A 22,845-nucleotide genomic window follows, 5' to 3' on the forward strand; every position below is an offset into this window, starting at 1 on the left:
AATTCAGTAAATGTATTCAAGCTAGAAACATCAAGACGCATTTGTGACAAAAGGATCATTACTAAGGTTTTACAAAGATTTATGTGCAATACTAAAGTTTAAACAAGCAAAGATAGCTCAAAATTTTTCCCAAGACTACGTTAATGATAAAAATGCATCATGCAAGAACTATAATTGATAAGATTATACAAAATCATATTAGCCAAAGGCATGATCAAGGAATGCCCACGTTCTGAAGCTGTCAGAAATTGAATTGCAATGACTTTAAGCACTGTATAAGATCTCGGCTTGTACTGAAGCTCTTCGAAATCGAATCAACTTTGCCAAAACCATTACTTCATCCTCGAAATCTTCAATTGCAGTCTTGATAGTCAGTGTCTTAAGCACCGGCGAATTAACGAGAAGCAGTCTTATGAATTCTATTTCCAAATTACTTCCATACATATTAATCATCTTCACGGTTCGGAGGTGTTTTAACATCCAATCCTTGTGTTCTTGTTCTTCCCAGCAGTAGTACTCAGGAAGAATATCGCTATCCCTACAGCATACCTAGAATTTGGAATCTAGGTTAGAGTAGTATCAAAGAAACTAAATCTTACGTTTAGAAAACTCACTTTGATTTTTAGTTTCTGGAGATGGTGCGAGCTTCTAAGCATGCAAAGAATGGCCAAAGTCTCTTTTCTGTTTCCAAAATCCATGTCCAAAGAGAGATTCTTAAGATGCCCAAGTGTATTAAGAACCATCTCCGGTACATCACCAACAGCCAGATCCTATAACACCAAGGAAAAAGAAGAAAATTAATATTTTGGTTTGAAAATGAATTCCAAATTAGGACTTGAAAATTATTTACCTGTAGGAATTGATTGTGCATCACAAGCACCTCAACATTGCGTAAACAACCGAGAACCCTGTGCATCCCAAGCTCCTCAACCGGGGTGTTTTCAAAACGAAGAACTCCGTATAAACCATCAAGGTGTTAGTATCGGAGATTTGGAGAATTGATTGTAAGACTAGCATGATAACATTCTATAAATGTCAAACTCTCAAGAAGTGGAAATTTGGAAATCATTGCAAAGATAAAGGCTCTTGAGATGACTAAAGCCTTCAAATGCGGGAGGTATATTGAAAATGCAGCGCTCCAGTCTCAAATCATATAGCTCTTGACAAGAGAAGAGACACAAAGGCAGCTTATAACGTACTCCATCAAAAAATTCAAGGATTAATTCCTTAATCCCATGTCTTGACAGGAAAAGTATCCACCGATCGAAAGAAGAACAGGAACGAAGATAATCAATACACTCGAACTTGTGAATTGGACCTCTATGCTGCAAAAGAACTTGATCGACAATGTTCACACACTTGAGGGTATAAAATGCCTTGTTCGAAGATGGGATATCACTTGGATAACATCGCCGATCGAATACAATTTGTGGGATTGTAACCCACATATACCTCCATTTGCTTGACAAGATGCTTGTCCTCACAGTATCCTTGATAGGCAAACGCACGAGAATTGCCTCTATGCCATCCCTTGGAAGATTGCTGATCACATCGAAGGTTGAAGCTCGCCGCACTTCCATTTCTGAGGTAGAATTCTATTCTTGTTTTCTTGTGAAATTCAACAAACAAAAATTCAGCCACCTCAAAGTTGCATCAAATATTATATGAAGAAGAAACAAATTGAATCAAAAGCAAATACGCAGCATAAATGAAATTGCAGTATCAAGAATAAGAAAGGATGAATCTTTATAGATGTTAAAAGTCAAAAAGTTAACCACAAACAGAGAACATGAAAGTAGATTTTTTTACTGATATATAGACAAGATATTATAGCAAAGCCTATATTTATAAGGTTGTGTAAGCTTCCTTGGAGTCGTTTGTTGAAAAGAGTTTGCAAAGCCTAAACACTCACTTGGGAATTCAACGGCTAGGATTAAGAAATAAGAATTTATTCTTTGCAGGAAGCCCAAGCATCACTTCCAACCCAACTGCCTGTCTTTTAGAAACTAGTGTACAAAAGCCAAGACACAGAGAATATATCAACATTTTCTTAGCACAGAGGGAGAGAGAGAGAGAGAGAGAGAGAGAGAGAGAGATTTCACATGGCCCACATTGGACCTCGCATAGGTCAAAACAAAGGCCCATAGATGATCATAATAATTTTATAGAAGAGCCTGCATATGGAAAGTGAAAAACTAAAATATGAGCACAATGGTCCACACTCATTGAACAACATTTAAGTTTAATTTGGTCTTTAGGATTGCCCTATTTACATAGATTCGACCCATTGGAGATCCAAGCTATGGCCCACTACGAAGATGATCCCAGTTTACCAAAGATACGCCCCACAAATAGTATTGTTAGGAACATCCGTTTTGGTCTTTAGGATTGCTCTATACTAGTGGGGCCAACCGTGCGATGCACGGGTTGAAAGTAAAATTATATATAAAAAAAAGCAAGTAAATGAAAGACGTAAATTGAATATGGGTTAGGAACGTCCGTTGAAGAGATGGCATACCCACTCATCATGAACTCCACGAGATGAGATTTTTTTGTTCGGGCATATTGGTCGAACTACTGGAGAGCAGTGGCAAAAAAAGCCCATTTGCATTGGCAGAGATGATCGAATTCCAAGAAGATAGATCAGGTTGATGAATTTCAAAAATGATTGGTGGGAACAATTCCAATTGCAAAAAAGATCCAGCAGTAGAGGAGATGGCCAAAAAAAATACATAAATTGAACATGGGTGAGGAAGGTACCCTGAAAAACTATTTTGCAATTTCTGAAAGATGATGACCCACATCTGCTTTCCTAAAGTCTAACCAGAAGTTTTCTTTAATGTTTCCCCGAAGCCTCTAGATTTATCACCTATAGATTTAGTAGAGAGATGACGGGCAGACATGATTAAGGACGTCGGCAAAGAATATTTCAGGAAAAATGACAAAAAAAATCCAGGGGAGAGAGAGAGAGAGAGACCGAACCTGCCGGTCTTTGTTATGTGCATTTCTTATGATGTATGTCGGGTGGATTATGATGTAGTTTTTATTTAGTTATTGCTGTAATTTTTATTTAGTTATGGTTTATGAGTTTTAGGGTAGTGGGTGTTGGTTGTTGCTTATGTGTCCTTTAAGTGGGAAAATGGGTAGTTCATGTGTAACTACCATTGTGTTTGTATTTAATTAGTTGTATTTCAATGAAATGGAGGAAGAAAAGAATTCTACAGCAAAGGAAACTTTGTAGGAGAGTCATGGTTCCTCTCGAATTGAACCTCTAGGAGGTCCGGTTGCCTCGAATCAACCTTCCCTTCTCTTTTCTATTTTCTCTTTGTTTATTTCCATTACGGCCAATTAGGCACGTAACAAGTGGTATCAGAGCCGTCGATATTGTGCCATGGCTGCGCCTTCGGAGTTCTGAGAATCGATATGTGAAGATCTGGAGGAAATTAAAGCATTGGTTTTGAAAATGATGGAAGGACAAAAACGATTTGCAGAGGGCTCGGAAGAAATCAACAAAGCGATTAAGGAAATGCGAAAAGAAGATCAAAAGTTGAAACTTGAGCAAACTGTTGTTCGTGTAGAGAAAAGTTGGAGATTTGATGGCGATGAAGATAGTTTTGTTGAACGTTTTGCCAAGAATCTTAATGATTTTTTCCAGCCATTCAATCATTTCATTATTTCGATGCAGTGCCATGAAAGATCATATTTCTGTTTGAGTTTGATTGCAACAAATTTTGAAGGCTAGGTTATATTAATCATGACCATTAAGATTTGGGATCCCGGTGGAATAAAGATTTTCTCCAACAAATTCAACCTTGAGGACACAGTTGTTTTAAGGGGGAAGGAATGTTATGTGGGGTGGATTATGATGTAGTTTTTATTTAGTTATTGCTGTAATTTTTATTTAGTTATATTTTATGGGTTTTAGGGTAGTGGGTGTTGGTTGTTGCTTACGTGTCTTTTAAGTGGGAAAATGGGTAGTTCATGTGTAACTACCTTTGTGTTTGTATTTAATTAGTTGTATTTCAATGAAATGGAGGAAGAAAAGACTTCTACAGCAAAGGAAACTTTGTAGGAGAGTCATGGTTCCTCTCGAATTGAAGCGCTAGGAGGTCCGGTTGCCTCGAATCAACCTCCCTTCCCTTCCCTTTTCTATTTTCCCTTTGTTTATTTCCGTTACGGCCAATTAGGCACGTAATAGTCTTAAACCACCCACTCCACCGCTGTCGTTGTCCCATGTTGCTGTTTCAATCATTGATTGCCCCCACCAGAGACCATGGGGAGAGAGAGAGAGAGTTTGCACTAAATTAAATTGGTAAAGAGAGAGAGGGTTTTGCACTGAATTAAATTGGATTTTATGGCTTGATTTAATGGGGTGTCTCATATATAGATGAATGGAAGAAACAACCGGTAGAAGAGGGAATGTTGCCGGGAACGGTTAAGAGAATATGGTTGTTTCAATTAGGGGAAGAGCTGTATGACCATTCGAATATTTGTTGTTTGGAAATAAATGCAAAACAATTTAGCTTGGCTTTCAAAGGGATAAACTCGGCAATAAACTCAGGAATAACTACTCGCTTGAGGGCCATGTTGGATGGAGAATGCCGAGTAGTTTTGAGGGACGACCTTTTGAGCTTCTAATGCCACGTAGGATTTGAGGCTGGGTTGGCAAAATAGGGGACTGTCCACCTCAGCAAAAAGCTATCATCTTTAATATAAAAGATGTAATATCTTGGGCACGCTTCTATTCCCCGTTTCCTTTCCTCTTAGGATTTTCCAAAAAATCTGAGAAAATTTCTCTCTCTCTCTCTCTCTCTCTCTCTCTCTCTCTCTCTCTCTCTCTCTCTCTCTCCCCGATTGAGAACTCAAACTGAAGCCCTGGGCTCGAATTCTACCGTCGATATCTTCCAAAGAGTGGATAATTGAAGCCCATAACATCACAGGTAAGTAAAATCACATGTTTATTTCCTATAATTCTACCGTCGATATCTTCAAAAGAGTGGATAATTGAAGCCCATAACATCACAGGTAAGTAAAATCACATGTTTATTTCCTATAATCCGCGAAAAATCTCAGAACAACATTTTTTTTTTTTTTCTTTATCCTGAAAAAAGCTGCTGATTATGTATGGATTTTCTTATTCTGTGTTTTCTCTATTTGGTTATTTGAATTTCCACACAAGAATAGGGATACCCATCTGAATAATTGCCGATTATTTTAGTTGGACTCATTAAAATTGCTTACTTTTGCTGAGAGAACTGGGGTTTCTATTCATATCTGCATGCATTGTGGGGGCTTCTCAGCCTTCTCTTCACAGGCGTGATGTTTGGTTGGGCTGGAACCGAAGAACGGAAAATTCTCCGGAGGGCGATCGAATTGAGGGTAGTTTGGTCATTTAGATACAATAAATTTCGACACAAAAATCTGCGGAATTTAGAAAAAATCTGCAAAAATATCTCTCTTCGTTATCATCCATCCTAGGTGGAAACCAATCATGATTAAGTTCACAAAAAACACAGAAACCTACTCAATTTCATTATAGACAAAAAATCTGAGAAAATTTCTCTCTTCTCTATCTATGAACACATCCATCCTAGCATGGAAACCAACCATGATTTAGTTATCTAACAAATGTGGGATTAGTTTCCTCACAAATAGAGGATACCTTTCTACCCACGTTTCATGTCTATAAAAGGCATGCAGTCTTTCTTATCCCCATCTATCTCTCAATATCTTTGTTTTCCTTATTCAAGGCCACTTTAAGATTCTCCTCCAAGGTAAATAATACTTGAGACATTTCTGATTTCATTTTCACTTTTTCTTATTTAGTTTTCAGATATATCTTCAATTCTGTTTTGGCTAATGTATGCTAAAATATTAACTCAGTGTATATATCACCCTTTATGATGTGTCCTCTCTTCCCAGTCGAACTCCTCTCTCTACCCAAAATCCTAAACATTCATGGGTTTGATTTGGCAATTACAGAATCCATAATATCTAGAAATTGTCATCATCATCATTCACTAAGGAGGTTTCAAGAAATTTCAATGAAGGATAATAAATAGGGAGTCTAGAAAATTTAGGAGGTTAGTTTTCCTTAAATTCTATTGGTTTAGTTAGGGTGTAAAGTACGAAATTTTAGAAATATGTTTCCTTTCCAAATGTTTTCATAAAATCCCAGTAATCCGAACAGAGCTTAACAGGGATTTTTTTTTTCACATTAAAGTTGCCACGTTTATTGTTCTTTCTTGGCTTTCTAAAATCTTTGAAAATAGTCCCGTGCATCGCACGGGGTTATTTCTAGCCTAAATATATAAAGTGTGGCGTGAATAGGACCTTCTGTCTACTCCTAATTACTCTCTAATTATATCACTATCATTGATGGCAGGAAAACATGAGACAAATAGAGTTGAAAACCTATCATAAAGGGGTCTCGGATATGAGGTGGAGAGAGCCTGTGATTCCATCAATCTGGCCATCAGACATTGATCAGATCAGTAGTACTCCATCAAAGATCACAAATGTTGCTCCATCACAGATCATAAACGTTGCAGGGAGTGCTATCTCCACCTAAGTGGATTATTGATCGGAGAACATACACCAGGATCTAGTCATCATGGCCGGAGGTGAGTTTCAACCAAGGTTTCAAATTTCGGTTTTGGAATGCATTTCGTTCCTCACCGAAACCGAAATTTCAGACGAAATCAAATAAAATAATATTTTATCTCGTACAAAATTTCGAACGAATTTACGGAAATTTCAGGAAAATATTAAATAAAGAATAAAACCCAGATTTCTTTGGAGATTTTCCTTAAATTTCGGAGGAAAACGACCGAAATTTCATAACGTTTCGAGTTTTACCCAATTTTGGTTCGGGGTTGACAGAAACCCGAAATTTCGGATTTCGGTTGAAATTTAAAACCCAACACATTACTCTAAGGCCCCGTTCGTTTCAGATTATGATAAGAGATTGTCAGCCCTAAACCTATTAATTTGAGACCAATAATCGGTTAGGGCTGACAATTGGTTGTCATAATCTGAAACGAACAGGGCCTAAATCATAGATAACAGTCGGTGTCGGTATCAGAGCCAACTCACGGTCTTTGGTGAGTGATTCAACTGGATTAATTGATTTTCTGTTTTTTATGATTTTCGGATTAAATTCTCATTATAAGTGTCATTATCACTAACAAGTAACTCTGACCACTTTCTTCTCATTACACCTATTGGATACATAGCACATACAATAATAAAGCTGATCATTTCATCTTTCAGCCAAAGGTTTCAAAAAGAAAAAGATAGTTGTCACTACTATGACAGAAATGAACTCTCACATAAAGATATAAATTCAACACCCAATATGTCCATTAACCTTGGTCCTGTTTTGACAGTGTAATGGAGGAAACAATAGAATTACTTGTCTACAAGCTTTGATGAATTTCAACTTCCCAATCAAATAAAATAAATGGCAAACAAAGTAAGCCAAATGATGATCATCATTAATTATAGTTGATCTACTAAAGCCCTGTTTGTTTTTGATGTTAAGAACTGATTGCAAGTCCAAAACTGATTATTGGACTCCAAATTTTGAGTCCAATAATCACTTTTGGACTCGAAATCTGTTCTCAAAATCCAAAACAAACAGGGCCTAAGTTTTCGAAGCCAAGGATTCTTTTATCCCTCTAGGTCTGATTTGATTTTGTTTTCCTTTATCTACTGTTCTAATACTGCCAAACGAGGAGATTGGTAGATGCAAAAGACAGTGAATGGTAGAGAAGAGAATCGTGATAGAAGAAGGCTTGTAATTTCTGAGTTTAAATACTGAAAACAGAGGTGAAGTTGTTTATTTGATTTAGAATTCCAGTTAATAAGTTGAGCGTACAATTTGAGTGTAGGTGTGATAGGGGTGGATTTTGTATTTGTCAATAACTGAGGACTATGGACAGCCATAAGGGGATAGAAATTTTCAGACAGCTATTTTGTTCATGTTGCGGCCCCAAGGGGACAGAAATCTCCAGACTACTATTTTGTTCATGCTGTTCGTAAGCCTTCTAATATGGTTTATACGTCTTATTTCACTTCACAATTCTGAATATTTCAGCAGTCAGAAAGTTCGAGCTATCCGAAATTTTCATTTTCGAAAATTTCTGAAAAAAAGGTTTCAGGGATATGAAATTATGTTAATCTGAAAAGCTCAGACGAACGAAATTTTCAAGATAAATTCCACTAAAAACTGAAATTCCTGATTTTATTTAGCAGGTAGCAGCTGTAATTTCAGTTATAGTTCTACGTATGCAAAAAACTGAAACAACAATAAACAAAAATCTGAAACAAAAACTGAAACAACAATAAACAAAATAACTATGATGACATTAATAAGGGATCCAATTTCTCCAACTATAACATGGAGATCTAATAAAGTCTATGGAAAGAGGCGCATCTCAGATACACCCAAGCTATTACCCATCATAACGCACCAAATTGAAATAAAAACAACCAAACCGAAACTCTCAAATTTTTGCCAAGATAAAAGCCCTAAAATCTCTGATTGTTTTAAAGAGAAATACCAAAAAATAATTGAGATGAAATTCAACTAGATGTCTCAATTTTCTTTCAATGTAAACAACCCACGAAATATGTTAAATTACATGGTGTGTGTGTGTGTGTGTGTGTGAGAGAGAGAGAGAGAGAGAGAGAGAGAGAGATACACGAGACAGAGAGAAAGAGAGAGTCGAAAGAATGAGAGAGTTACTCTCCCCTCCCACGAAAAAGTGTTTTTTTTATATTTAATAAAATGAATGACTGAAATACCCTTAATGAAGGGTATATACATCTAACACTCCGCCTCAACTTGGAATGTATATATTATACATTCCTAGCTTGTTACAAGCATCCTTTAACTTAGCTGGCCCCAATGGTTTAGTGAACACATCTGCGAGTTGATCTGCTGATCGAGTGAACATAGTGCATATCTCGCCTCTTTGAATTCTTTGACGAATGAAGGGGCAGTCTACCTCAATATGTTTGGTTTTTTCATGAAAGACTAGATTAGTGGCAATATAAATTGCTAACTTGTTATCACAATATAACCGTGCAGGATCTGGAGATGAAAGACCAATCTCTGACATAAAAGAACGTAACCAAATCAATTCTCCACTGGTGTATGACATAGCTTTGTATTCTGCTTCTGCACTAGATTTAGATACAATGTCTTGCTTCTTGCTTCTCCAAGACACCATATTACCTCCAACGAAGGTGCAATAGCCAGTTGTGGACCTCCTATCTGCTGGAGATCCTGCCCAGTCTGCATCAGTATACCCTTCTACTCTTTCATGACCATATCTCTTGAAACATAGTTCTTTCCCTGGCGTACCTTCCAAGAACCTGATAATCTGAACTACTGCTGCCCAATGAGATGTGCGAGGAGAATGCATGAATTGACTAACAATTCCCACTGCATACGAGATATCATGACGAGTAATTGTCAAATAAATCAGCTTATCGTTCTGGGTTTTCAATCAACTCTCCCTGATCAAGAAAGAGTTTAACATTAGGATCCATAGGTGCTGATGCAGGTTTCACCCCCATAGAGCCTGTCTCTTCCAATATATCTAAAGTGTACTTCCTCTGTGACAGAGAAAGCCCGTAGAGAGAACGTGCTACCTCAATTCCAAGAAAATATCTTAGGGATCCCAAATATTTGGTGGAAAACTCTCCCTGAAGGAAAGTCTTCAATCTCCATATACCAGCTTGATCATTTCCCGTGATCACGATGTCATCTACATATACTATCAAGAAAATATACCCTGCAGTGGACTGATAGCTGAAAACCAAGTGATCAACTGCGCACTGTTTCATGCCAAATCAAAGGACTGCATCACTAAACCTCCTAAACCATGCCCTCGGAGATTGTTTCAGTCCATAAATCGCTTTCCGAAGACGACAAACAAAAGAACCCATCTCCCCCTGAGCAACATACCCAGGAGGTTGCTCCATATACACCTCCTCAATCAGATCGCCATGAAGGAAAGCATTCTTCACATCTAACTGGTACAATGGCCAACCACGATTAACGGCAATCGAGATGAGAACACGTACAGAAGGTATTTCGGCCACAAGGGAGAATGTCTCCAGATAGTTGACCCCAAATGTCTGAGTATATCCTTTGGCCACGAGGCGGGCCTTGAGATGTTCGATTGTGCCATCCGGAAGGTATTTAATAGCAAAGACCCACCTACAGAAGGTAGAGGTACAAGATCCCATGTTTTATTAAACCAAGTGCAGCTATTTCGGCATCCATAGAAGCTCGGCAACCAGGATGAGCAAGAGCATCTGAAACTGTTTTAGGCACAAAAACAGAAGAAACACTAGAAACAAATGAACGAAATGAAGGCAAAAGATGCTCATAAGAAACAAGCTGTGCGATAGGATGTGCAGTCGTATGAGATCAAGTGCGTGAAGCAATGAGAGAATCAGATGCAAGAGGATTACCTGATGAAGAAGTATCCGACTGAGGACAAGGATTAGCTGGTGGAGGCAATGGCAGTCCTGTAGGAAAGACAGTTGATCGGGGCCCTCGAGTGTATAATATAGGTGCAGCTTTAGAAGCGGCCTCTGTAGACTCCAAATCAGGCGCATCGAAAGGAGTCACTATAGCGGGTTCAACAGGAATAGACGACAGCGGAAGCAACAACGATGGTACCTCAACAGGACTCGGAGGTGGAGCAAGAAAATATGAAGTATCCTCAAAGAATGTCATCTCGGCAGAAACAAATGTTTTCCGCAGGTGAGGACTATAACACTTGTATCCTTTTTTAGTACGAGAGTAACCTAAAAAGATACATTTTTCCGCTCGAGGGTCTAGTTTGTCACGACCAGGGCTTAGGTTGTGGACAAAACAAGTGCACCCAAACACACGAGAAGTCAAGGGAAATGGATCACCTGAAGGAAGCAAAACATAAAACGGAGTACTACCAGATAAACTAGAAGGTAGACGATTCACTAGAAAGCAAGCTGTAAGAGCTGCATCGCCCCAAAAATATTTAGGAACTCTCATCTGGAGCATAAGCGTACGAATCATATCTAATAAGTATTGTAACTTCCTCTCGGCAACACCATTCTGCTGTGATGTGTCACACAGGAAGATTGACGCGTAATTCCTCGGGAAGCAAGAAAGTCAGTAAAACCATTAGAGCTAGAAAAGTATTCTTTTGCATTGTCAGTACGCAAACAAGAAATGGAAGACTTAAATTGATTTTCTACCTCAAAGTAAAATAACTCAAATGCATTGAATACTTCGGATCTATCTTTCAACAAAAATAACCATGTTGCACCAGAATAATCATCAACAAAGACAATAAAGTACCGAAAACCAGATAAAGAAAGAGTTCGGATCGGGCTCCAAACATCTGAATGAACAAGTTCAAATAGGCGCGACGACCTACAACTACCACGCGAAGGGAAGGACACTCGATGGTGTTTTCCCACCTCACACGACTCACACGACAACGACTCAACAGAACTAGTAAGAAAAGGAGATTTCTAAAGCTTCTCTGCAAGAGGGTGACCCAATCTGCAATGCCACTGATAAGCATCAACAGATGTTCGAAGAGCAACACCAGCTGTGGTCGAATCAAGATAATACAAGCCACCAACCTCACGGCCCAATCAATTCCTCGTCCCAGTCTTCATATCCTGAAATATACAATAAGATGGAAAGAAAGAAACAGAACAATTTAGATATTTAGTTAATTGACGTACAGATAGCAAATTGACAGGAAATGAAGGAACATGCAGAACTGAAGATAAATGAATATCATTAGAGATGGACACCATACCAACCCTAGAGACAGGGGACTTGGTTCTATCTGCTAATGTAACAGTAGGAGGGAGCCTAGAGATATCTAACTGGAAGGATGAAAGAATATGAGAATTACCAGTCATGTGGTGAGATGCTGAACAATAAGCCATGATCCAGGGGTAGAACCAGAAAGAAAACAGGACGAGCTACCTGGTTGAGCAAATGTGGCCATAGGTTGCTTGCCTTTATCACGAATGCGTAGAAGTTCCTCATAGTCAGCACGACTAACCACCATGGAGTCACTGGAAGGTGATCCTGTAGGAGCAGGGTGGGGAGGGTGGGTATCATCAGAAGCAGCTACCAAAGCAGTAGAATTACGGCGGCGACGGAGCTCTGGATGTAGATCATAACAATAATCAATACTGTGGCCATCCATACGACAATGGGTACAATAACGAGACCCACGACCACGACCTCCCCCTGAATCACGACCACGACCACGGCCAGCACCGTCATAGCCACGGCCACGACTACCACCATTACGACCACGGCCAAACCTACCAAGACCACGGCCAAACCTACGAAAACCACCTCCTCGATCACCACCAGTATAAGTAGCAAGTGCAGACCCATCAATATGTGGAGACGGAAGAGAGCCAGAGCCGACGATCTGTTGGCGTAGTTGAAGATAGTCGGAGCCCAGAGAGTCAAGATAGCGAACAATACGTAAATTCTCCTGACGCTTGGCAAGAACAACAGGATCTACTGTGAATGGCATGAGCAGGTCAAGCTGCTGACAAAGAGCCACATAAGAACTGTAATGATCTGCAGTGGTCATCTCCCCACGATTGAAAGCAAGCCAGTCAGAGAAAAGACAGCACATCCGTGTGACGTTATCGGCGCCAGAGTACAAAGTTGCTGCATGGTCCCAAACCTCCTTAGAGGAACCAAGATACATCATATTAGCAACCACCTGGGATTCCATAACACTCAACAGAAAAGAACGAATCACAACATCCTCCTGTTCCCATCTCGCATACGAGGGCTCTGTGGTGGCTGGGGAGGCATTCTCAATAAAATGAACTTTACCTCGACCAAGGAGATATGTACGAGCTACCCTCCGCCAAGGAGGATAATTTTGCCCATCAAGCTTTATGGAGGTCATCTGAAGAGGAGCCTCTACAGGAGTATAAGGAGCACTAGATGAAGGGGGAAGACTAGCCCCATCAACCGTCGACTTTGATGAGGAATCTTCTGAAGCCATAATAACCACCAACTACAACAATCTGCAATCGTAATAATAATGGCGAGAACAACCAACAACAAATACCACCAACAAGAGAACGGCTGGTAAAGAATCTGATAACCACCAACAATCAATCACCAAATCATGACCAACAATGCACCGAAAGCACACATAGAGAGCACCAAGTCTCGATGGACATATTCAAACAACCAAGAGGCTACATAACCGAACATATGGCCACCACAGATGAACATCAATAAACAACCAACAATAATCATCCACTACCAATAAAGACACCAACAGTAATCACTCACAACCAACAACACAATCACCACCACTTCCAAATCTAAGGACACTCAACATACAATCAAATCCTTTAACAAATCACGTTTGAAGGCACCAAGACGAGGTTCCGAGACAAATAAAGAAGCAAGAATACCCCAAAAAAACATAGAAGAAAGAGAGGAGAGACACCAACAAACTTCCCGGAACCAACGATGGAATAAAATATAAAGAAGAAACAAGTTTAAACCATGAAAAAAAAAGGAATTTATGGACTGATTTGAGGAGTTAGGGTTAGGGTTGGGTGGAGTAAAGGGGTGAAGTGGTTAGGGTTAAGTTTAGGGTGATAGGTGTCACGGCTATGTTTAGGAATTGCAAAAGAAAGAGTTTTTTTTTTCGGGATATGCGCACAAAAGTTTTGGGTTTTGGGTATACGATATCAAGAAATTGGATATTGGGTTATGTGCATCATGTAAAAGGGCTTTGGGAATTGATTTAGTTATATTGGGAATTGATTTGGGTCGCTTCCAGTGGTGGTGGTTATGGTTGGATTTGAATTTGGCTTTTGGTAATTGATTTAGGTATATTAGGAATTGATTTGGGTCACTTCTAGTGGTGGTGGCTATGGTTGGGTTTGGGTTTGGGTTTTGGGAATTGATTTGGGTATATTAGGAATTGATTTGGGTCACTTCTAGTGGTGGTGGCTATGGCTGGGTTTGGGTTTGGGTTTTGGGAATTGATTTGGGTATATTAGGAATTGATTTGGGTCACTTCTAGTGGTGGTGGCTATGGTTTGGTTTGGGTTTTGGGTTTTGGGTTTGGGTTTGGGTTTTTGAAGTTAGGGTTTTGGGAATTGAGGAGAGGGGATAAGGGTGGAGTGTTAGGGATTTTTTTTTTCTTTTTTAGGATCAGGGTTTAGATCTTACCTTGAAGCTCTGATACCATGTTAAATTACATGGTGTAAGAATGTGTGAAAGAGAGAGAGAGATACACGAGTAGGGAGAAAGAGAAACACGAGAAAAAGAGAAAGAGAGAGTCGTAAGAATGAGAGAGTTACTCTCCCCTCCCACGAAAAAGTGTTTTTATTATATTTAATAAAATGAATGACTGAAATACCCTTAATGAAGGGTATATACGTCTAACAAAATATTTGATATTTTTTAAGATACAAAACCCCGAACTCTCACACAAAAATCAAACCAGAAATCTCAGACTTTGTGACAAGATATAAAACCGAGAAATATGATTTTGGTCAAGATAAACAACCAAAAGAGTTTGTTAATTTTACCAATAAAACCGCCCAAATATCAGCCAAAAAAAACCGACAAATCACATAACTTTGTCAATATAAACAACCTAGAAATTCAAAGTAGATAGAGAAGTAAGTAAGAAAGAGAAGAACAACTCAAGGGCTTCGAGAGCGAGATTTAATTCAATAGGGGTTGTGAATCGCAGAAAAAACCTTCTAAAGTTAGGTTATTTTTCCCAGATCGGTGATTTCTTTTGAATTGCAGAAATGGCAAGAGCAAAATCAAGGAAGAAAACAAGAAGAAATCAAGCAGGAGAGCTGACCATTGTGTGAGGAGAGGAAGAAGCAGAAAGTTTTCAGTGCCAAACATATAGCCTTTTATATATGGGAAACAGTTTTCAATGGGTCCCATATAAGCAGAAAGTCTTCAATGCCAAACAGTGTATATATATATATATATATATATATATATATATATATATATATAGAGAGAGAGAGAGAGAGAGAGACATATATATAGAGAGAGAGATGGCCAGTGTGAGAAGAGGGAGAATGAACTAGGAGGATTAAAGGAGGGCTGTTCGATCGTCGTCAGAGTGGGGAAGGGGAAGATAGGGGGCATGGACTTGAGGGGGAGAAGTGAAGAGAGGATCGTGATGCAAAATACAATCTATTTTAGGGCGGCTATTCATTGCTCATAATTTATTTATATGGGGAACTCTAAAGGCACTCTATCCTATAAGTCTGCACATTTAGGAAATGTGCGACTAAGGAAGAATTTTAGAGCTCTCCAAATAAAGGTACACACCACTAACACCAGACTCTTTAAATTCACAAAGATCGTGCAAAACCCTTTCCACTTAACCCCTCCAAACGCTGGGAAGGATGTCTATGGGGTCATGCTGAAGATCAAAGAGGAGATCAGGTGGTTGCTAGCTGTTGAATTCATTCAGCCAATCAGATGCACCGACTGGCTACGAAACGTGGTCCTGGTGATCAAGAAAATGAGAAGATGAGGGTCTACAGACTTTAGAATCTTCAACTTGTCTACCCCGAAAGACCGGTACGCCATGTCCATGGTCTATTTACCAGTTGACAACGCGGCTAAGCATAGAATATTCTCCTTCATGGACAGTGGTCCAGCTAAAACCAAATATTCATATTTGGAGAAGGCATCCATAAGATAGTTTTCAGATGTGCTCGTGAGATAGGGACATTTTGCTAGAAGGTCACGCCATTTGGCCTAAAGAACAATGAAAGAACTTAACAACAGGCAATGAATGTGATATTCCACGACATGATTAGAAGATTCGTGAAAATAAACATCAATGAAAATGTTCTAAAATCAGAACACACGACAAATCATGTCAAAGAGCTGAGACAAGCATCTGTGCACATGAATGAGCAGAAAGTGGAGATAATTCCTCTGAAGTGTGTCATTAATGTGGTAGCTGTGAATTTCCTGGGTTTCCTATCCACTAGAGGGACACAGAAAATGACTGAAGTAAAGATCGCGCTATCATCGAGGCTCGCCCTCCTACCAACACGGAGTTACAGAGGTTCATGGCGTTTCTGGATTTCATATGGTGGTTCTTCCCTAACCTAGTGGGAAGGTTAGCAAGTTTTTAAGACTCTTAAAGCTTTGGTTATCAGAAGGGTTCCTTGGGACGAAAGCATCAGGAGGTGTTCAAAGCAGGGAAGAAATACATGGCCACATTGCCGGTATTGATCCCCACATAGAGGTGCATTTTAACCGATCCACAGCCAGATCATTCAAATTGGTGACCGGATATTTACAGGCCCTCGGATCAACCATCGGATGAGCTGAATCGACGATCAAGGAAAGACCGTAGTAGAAGAGTATTATCTGATGGCCTAGGAATCCCAGATTACCAGGAGAAGGAAGTGATTACAATCAATGGCCCTCGTTTATTACAAAGTTTCACAAGAGTCCTAGTTTTAGTTTGCTTTTAATTAGAATTTCTTTTTATTTTGAGTTGGTCGTCCAAGAGGGAGAGAGTTTTAAGGAGCTAGAGAAATTTTCTCCAAGTATTGAATGTGTGGAAGTTGGAGAAATTTTAAGAGTCAATGAGTTCATCCTTGGTTTTAGAAGTTGACGTGCACGTTAAAGAAGTTTTTGGGATGATACTTTTGAGGATTTTAGAAGTTAGTGGACTTTTGTTACTCGTTTTAGTCGAAATAGGTGGTTGAGTTTGGGCAGAAATCAGACACACCAAAACTCTCTAAATATATGCTTTTGTAATGAGAAATCCAAGATTGATTTATGGAATAAAATTTTGTGTTTTGAGTCGAGATGACTAAATTATATCTCTTTTCTTAGAGCAAAGTGGAAACTTGAAACCTAGTACGATTCTAAGGGTTTCTTCGAAGGATCCCAGTCTACTAAGCCAAAGCTTGAAGAAAATCTGTCATGCCTTATTCGACAAACCTATGTTTCCTAAATAGAGAGATTTACAAAAGGAAACAATCTCTCCTAAATAGAGAGAGTTACAAAAAGGAAACAACTAATATAGAAGTCCCAGAAGCAATAAACTCTAAAAAGAAACCAACCAAACTAAGGAACTACACATTAAATGAAATAAAAACAAACTAGGAAGGTGCATATTAAGCAGATCCTCTAGACCTTCTAGCCGGTCCAACATGTCCAAGTAGGCGCTGATAAACCAGACCGTAACATTTGTCTAGGTTTGGATCCTTAGGGTCATGGACTCATGGCTGCTACCAAAACCAGTTTGCAGTTAGTTTCATTCTTTCCCATCTCCTCATCTCTTGTCTAGTGAAGGTTTACCACCCTTTCCACCCTCTACAAGCAGTCTTTTTCCTGCTTCATTTTGCATGACACCATCAAGAAAGCAATCGCCACGCTCAGTAGTTAGTTGCTATAGACTGTCAGTTCTGATCGTGGATACAGGATCAGACATCATTGTTCGTGCTTCTTCTTGCTTGTTCCATGAAAGGAAACAACAATTTTTGTCTATAAAATTCAGAGGGTGTGGAATTTCCACCACCCAAAGCAGCCGCATATTGCAGCCCACTTTCATGCCAAATCTTTTCCTGAACTTTATCTCCTACCTCCCGCAGACTAGTTTTTTGGTTTCACCGCAGCCACTTGTTCCTAAAACTAACTGGTCCTAGCTTTCCCGAAGCCTCTTAAAATTCACCCGAAAACCACCACCCGAAACCCATCACAAAATTTGTTTTCCCTTTCCCTACATAATAGCCACACAAAACCACCCATTATTTAGCCAATCTTTATCCCTCTCCTTTTCCTATTATTTAGGCGTAAAACCCTCTATTTTAAGCGCCCCTCTCTTCATATTGTAATTCCTATAACTTAGTCACAAGGCCCCACTTTTCCTTAAAATTTAGGCACCACAATCACCACTTTCCTCTTTAACAAAAGTCCTTTAACACCAATCTTTTAGCCGCCCCTTCCCTCCCTTTGATTGCCCATCCTTTTACATCATAGCTACCCTTTTTGCACAATTTCCACTCCCCTTTCCCTTCCCTTTTCCACAATTTCCACATCCCTTTTCCACATCAACACCCATATTACACCGCCAATGTTACAAAATGAGGATGCGGGTCAAAATGCAGTCGAAGAAATCCTAGTCGATTCAACACGACATGATCGAGTACTCGGTTGACGCAGTTGAGTACTCGGTTGACGCGGCTTAGTACTCGGGAGAGTCAAAGGAATATTTAATGACTATGTAGGGAAAAAAGCAGAACACGACAGCAAAATGCAGAACCCATGCACATTTCCAATATTCCAGCCGCCACTTTATCCCATAAACGAGCCCCTTAAACCCAAAACTAAACCAAACCATATTCCCATCTTTCATGCCCATATTACCCTTTTACCTTACTATAATTAACCCACCACCTTTGATCTCACCTCTCATTCACCACATTCTACAGTGCAAAATATCAAGTTGATAACAAAGCTTCGACGACTCTTATCCTGCATTATTTTAATATCAAAACCTAGTTCCAGGAGATTCCATCTCTCATGTCATTCTAGACGAAGCGATATGACAAGTAGAGCTAGAAGGTATCGATTCTCCAAACCTATGTACTACAAAAGGATGCCCTACTTCTATAGCAATGAACAAGAAGAGTGAGGTGATTGAATGAACACCATACGAGTCCTATTCTGTAGACAAAGATCTGAATCATAAGAAGATGATCAAGTATGATCAAGTGTGTAAAAAATTATAAGAGGGCAAGCCCAATATTGGTGGGTATCGCTAGAAGAGGATCAACCCGCAATGGCGGGAGCCTCGTGCACTGGGCGCTTTTTTTTTATCACTAGAAGAGGATCAACACTTCTTTGGAGAACTGCCTTTCAGACGTTGGGAGAAGTCCGTGATATGTTCTCAAAAAGATTAGCGCTGCAAACTTTTAAAAGGCCCCTAAAGCTCAAGGCTAGACGACTACATGAGGAGAACACCTGATAAACCAAAGCTCGAGCCATCTCTGCAAAAGGATGCTACTCCTTTGCTGATCTTGGCCCCAGGCGCCAGACATACTTCCATGTACCTCCACAAAAAGCTCCGAAAGAGGAACAAAGTATTGAACTACCCTTAGAACCTCGAAGGTTCCAGATCTAACTCAATTGTTAGAGGGGATAGTTCAGTACCAACGATAACAAGAGGAGATAATTCGAAAGCTGGATATGATGAACCGCCGTGTTGAGGAACTTTGCCTGAGCCGAGCATAAATTCTGGTCATCCCTAAAGAGAAAGATTCATTGGATACGCTAGGAGAAGAAATCCTTAAGTATTTCCTAGAGGAAGAGGAATAAGAGTCACAGGAGAACCTCCCCTCTACTTGCATAGAAACACAACATCCACCACTATCACAAAGGGGCATAGATGTCGTCGATGAGGAGCAAATTGAAAGCGAGGAAATATATGCAGAAGATGAGGCCGCAGATGATGAAGTTGCAGCAGAGGATACCTGTGATATAATACCGATTACGCCACGGTTTTATCTCATCCCTTGGACGAACAAAGATTGCCCCACCTCAATGATTGCCTTGTTAATGAGAGGGGGTAAAGTGAAAGATTCACCAGGTGCGAAGTCCCATCGTATTTGAGGAGTCAAGGATTTGCTGGGAATTCTGAATCAAAGGTGCAGATCTAAATATGGAGTGGAAAACCCAGACCGATACGAATGGAAGATGCCTCTAGAACTTGTTTTTCTTGGGCCTGTACATGATTGGGCAAAATAAGCAAACTTCACTCAAGACTAAGGGCAATAACTGACTAATAAGGATGTGTAGGCCTAACTACGTTTAGGGGGCCCATCACGTAAGGGGGGCCCTATGCCACCCTTAATAGTATAATACAAGTGTTTCCATAGCACACGAACTAGCTAAAGCATAGATGTCGTCAACAAGGTGTTAGAGTGTATGCCCTAAAACCCAGTTGTATTGAATCAATTATTATTAATGAAAATATCTCATTTCATGACATTTATTGGGTATTATACATGAGCGTGTGATGTGCTTTACACACATGCCCATGAATTCACAGATCCTAAGGGGCAAGGAGATATGACCTTCCGGTCTTTGCAGACCTTGAAGTTCCTGGTTGTGGTTGAGATTGGACATCCTGTATTTGCACACAACGAGCATCAAACCCGCCTCCACACACGCATTGGGGTGGCTTATCTCGGCCATTGGGGTAGTGGACTCTAAGTAGGTAGGAATGGGTGCGCTGAATGGTTCACGCACTAAACGGGATCATTTTACACAATTGCCTCTGGACAAAGATATGGATAAGGTTATTCTATCATCAGGACCCTTTATATATCCTTTGACTTGAGGGGTTGTTTTGGTCTGTGGGTCTACCTTGTGGCTTTGAGGTCCAGAATTGCTTACGAGTAGTGAAGGGTCATCGGGTAACCCATGGGATCAATAGTGATACCCAACAAGGAATCCTCAACCTCAGAATAGAGGAAAGTAATTTACAGTGTTGATCTGTGGGTTTGTGATTGTTGCGGTTGATTGTTTCACAAAGTGGGTAGAAGTTGTTCATATAAAAAAGGTTGAACATCTCGACATCATCAACTTCATCAAGGAGCACATCGTGCACCAATTTGGACTGCAAGAGACCATAACTACAGACATAGGTATTGTATTCACGGGGGCAAGTGAGGGCAATTGCTGAGGAATAAGGTATCAGAATTGTCAACTTAACTTTTTATTATGGACAAGCCCAGTCTACTAACAAGACGTTAAAAAACTTCTTGCGAAAGATGATTGATGAGTGGATGAGAAAATGGAATAATAAGTTGGCAGAAGTGCTATGGCATAGAAGACATCTTACAAGACTAGCATCGGTACTACCCCATATGCCTTAAACAGTCGGCCACAATGCCTTCCTCCCATTGGAAGTGACGGTGACATCCCTTAGGACAAATCTCAAGACAAGCTGACACTGCGAATGGATGATAGTCCAACTCCATTTCAAAAAAAAAGATAGTCCAACTGGAGGGAATATACGAAGAAAGTGCGAAGGAATTCAACACCCTGCAAATATCTAGAAACAGGAATTACAACTATGGGCTCCTGCCCGGGCATGCTCTCATGAATCGTGGTTTATGCGCATTTTTTGTTTTAATTTGTGATTTTTCTCTTTTAGAGGCAATTCTTCCATCGACCTGGATGAACCACCTTTTCCCTCCATAAAAATCAAGGCAAAAACCTGGGTTTTATGGAGATTGACTAGAGTCGCCACGTACGAGAGGGCCTACGACCCAAGAGTGATCCTAAAGTTATGATATGTGTCTCCATTGATTGGGTTTGTTGCCTAGTTACGAGAACAGAAGGTGTTAGGCACCGTCCCTGGCCGGTAAAGACATGTCTCCGTACTTGAGCCTTATTTATGTTTAAATATTACTCAAATTTGTTTTAACTAATTTTTCATCTACGAACCCGAGACAGCAACGAACAAGATCATAAGCTTCATAAGTTGCGACTCTTGTGAATGGCCACCTAAGAGTTGTGGTCACAGGCATTCTGACAATTTATTCTTGATTTTCATATCTTCTTCATTTCTCATCAATTAAGGCTACGTAAGGGAAAAGAGAAAGGGACTTAATTAATTATTTATGAATGGAATCAATGAACTTGGATCATGGGTCTCAGATTTCCCCAAAAAATTTAATGAAAGATAAGATAGTATAAAGAAATTTAAATCATAAACAAATGAAAGCAAATCGAGCATCCTAAACTAGCATGATTCGCACACTACCAGTTTTATTGTTTGCAACAAAACCTTAAACCTCATAGTTTCCCCTCACCTAGGCATTGTTAAACCTACTTTGCACTACAAGAATTTAAACCTAACTATAAGTTGAAAAGAAGGGGAAGGATATACCTGATCCTTTGAACGTGGGGAAATAATCTCATTCTTCTCCGTCTTCTCACCTTGCCATAGCTCATGGGGTTTAAGAATAACAAGGGGTCATAGGGTAGTGATGGTTTTATAGTGCAGATGAAGGATGGGTTTGAGGTGAGCTAATGCGAGTTAAAAGCCTAAAATTAGCGAGTTTAGTGGTGTAAGATGGCGAGGGTCGTTCCATTTGTAGAGCGTGGGGCTCAACTTGGGTCGGGTTTTACCCGACCCGCATCGACCCGACCCAATAATAACATGGGCCGGGTTTAGAAATCATTGGTCTTGGTAGGGTTGGGTTTTAAATTGGAAAATCCGACTCAATCTTAGGTAGGGCCAGGTTTAAAGAAAAAAAAACCGAAAGCTGAAACCCAAACCCAACCCGACTCATATGGGTGTACAGCGACTTTCTTAAATATCTCTTGAATAACATAGGAAATTATTTTCCAATAAATTGATACAATTGTTTTCATTGAGGTGATCATGTCTGATATGTGAAAATAGTGTCCTCCATAAATTTATACAGTTGATGACATAAATTTAGAGATTTTTGGTGTGAAGATTTTTTTTCCCTACAGTCTTTAAAATTAGTCGCTATCTTACGCTAAAAAATGAAAACCTGACCCAACCCGAGAAACTATCTTGCGTAGGGTCAGATTTTCGAATCTCAGGTTTTCCTGTAAAAAATTAGACCGACCAAACCAAAGATAATTCTCGAGTGGCGTAGGGTTTTGGAAGACCCGATCCGCCCTACCCGAGTTGCACCCTTAGTAGAGGGGCATGAGCTTTTAAAGTTTTGGGTAAACTAGGAAATAGGAAATCAATGACTAGAATTCAGGATCGGGTT

At 39.8% G+C, this 22,845-nt stretch overlaps 2 protein-coding genes across 3 annotated transcripts; both read right to left on the bottom strand.

The window, feature by feature from the left end:
- Positions 1 to 15: 15 nt before the first annotated feature.
- Positions 16 to 22,182, bottom strand: LOC143857377 (F-box/FBD/LRR-repeat protein At1g13570-like). 2 transcript variants are annotated; one of them, XM_077367809.1, is made up of 4 exons: positions 21,984 to 22,164; positions 851 to 1,608; positions 615 to 770; positions 16 to 549 (listed from the first exon to the last, which is right to left on the bottom strand). In XM_077367809.1, exons 2-4 carry the CDS (start codon positions 914 to 916, stop codon positions 265 to 267), a joined length of 507 nt encoding a protein of 168 aa, XP_077223924.1. In that variant the 5' UTR covers positions 917 to 1,608; positions 21,984 to 22,164; the 3' UTR covers positions 16 to 264. The 2 variants fall into 2 exon arrangements, with proteins under 2 accessions (XP_077223924.1, XP_077223923.1); XM_077367808.1 differs by lacking the exons at positions 16 to 549; positions 615 to 770; positions 851 to 1,608 and adding exons at positions 8,755 to 11,691; positions 11,934 to 13,156 and having other exon boundaries at positions 21,984 to 22,182.
- On the bottom strand, positions 1,044 to 1,580 carry LOC143857415 (F-box/FBD/LRR-repeat protein At1g13570-like). The gene has a single exon (XM_077367841.1). The coding sequence runs from the start codon at positions 1,578 to 1,580 to the stop codon at positions 1,044 to 1,046; it is 537 nt and encodes a 178-aa protein (XP_077223956.1).
- Positions 22,183 to 22,845: the final 663 nt, after the last annotated feature.

This window comes from Tasmannia lanceolata, unplaced genomic scaffold (genome assembly GCF_043159265.1).
Source record: "Tasmannia lanceolata isolate RefF3 unplaced genomic scaffold, GAP_Taslan_0.1 ptg000024l, whole genome shotgun sequence".
NCBI lineage: Eukaryota > Viridiplantae > Streptophyta > Magnoliopsida > Canellales > Winteraceae > Tasmannia > Tasmannia lanceolata.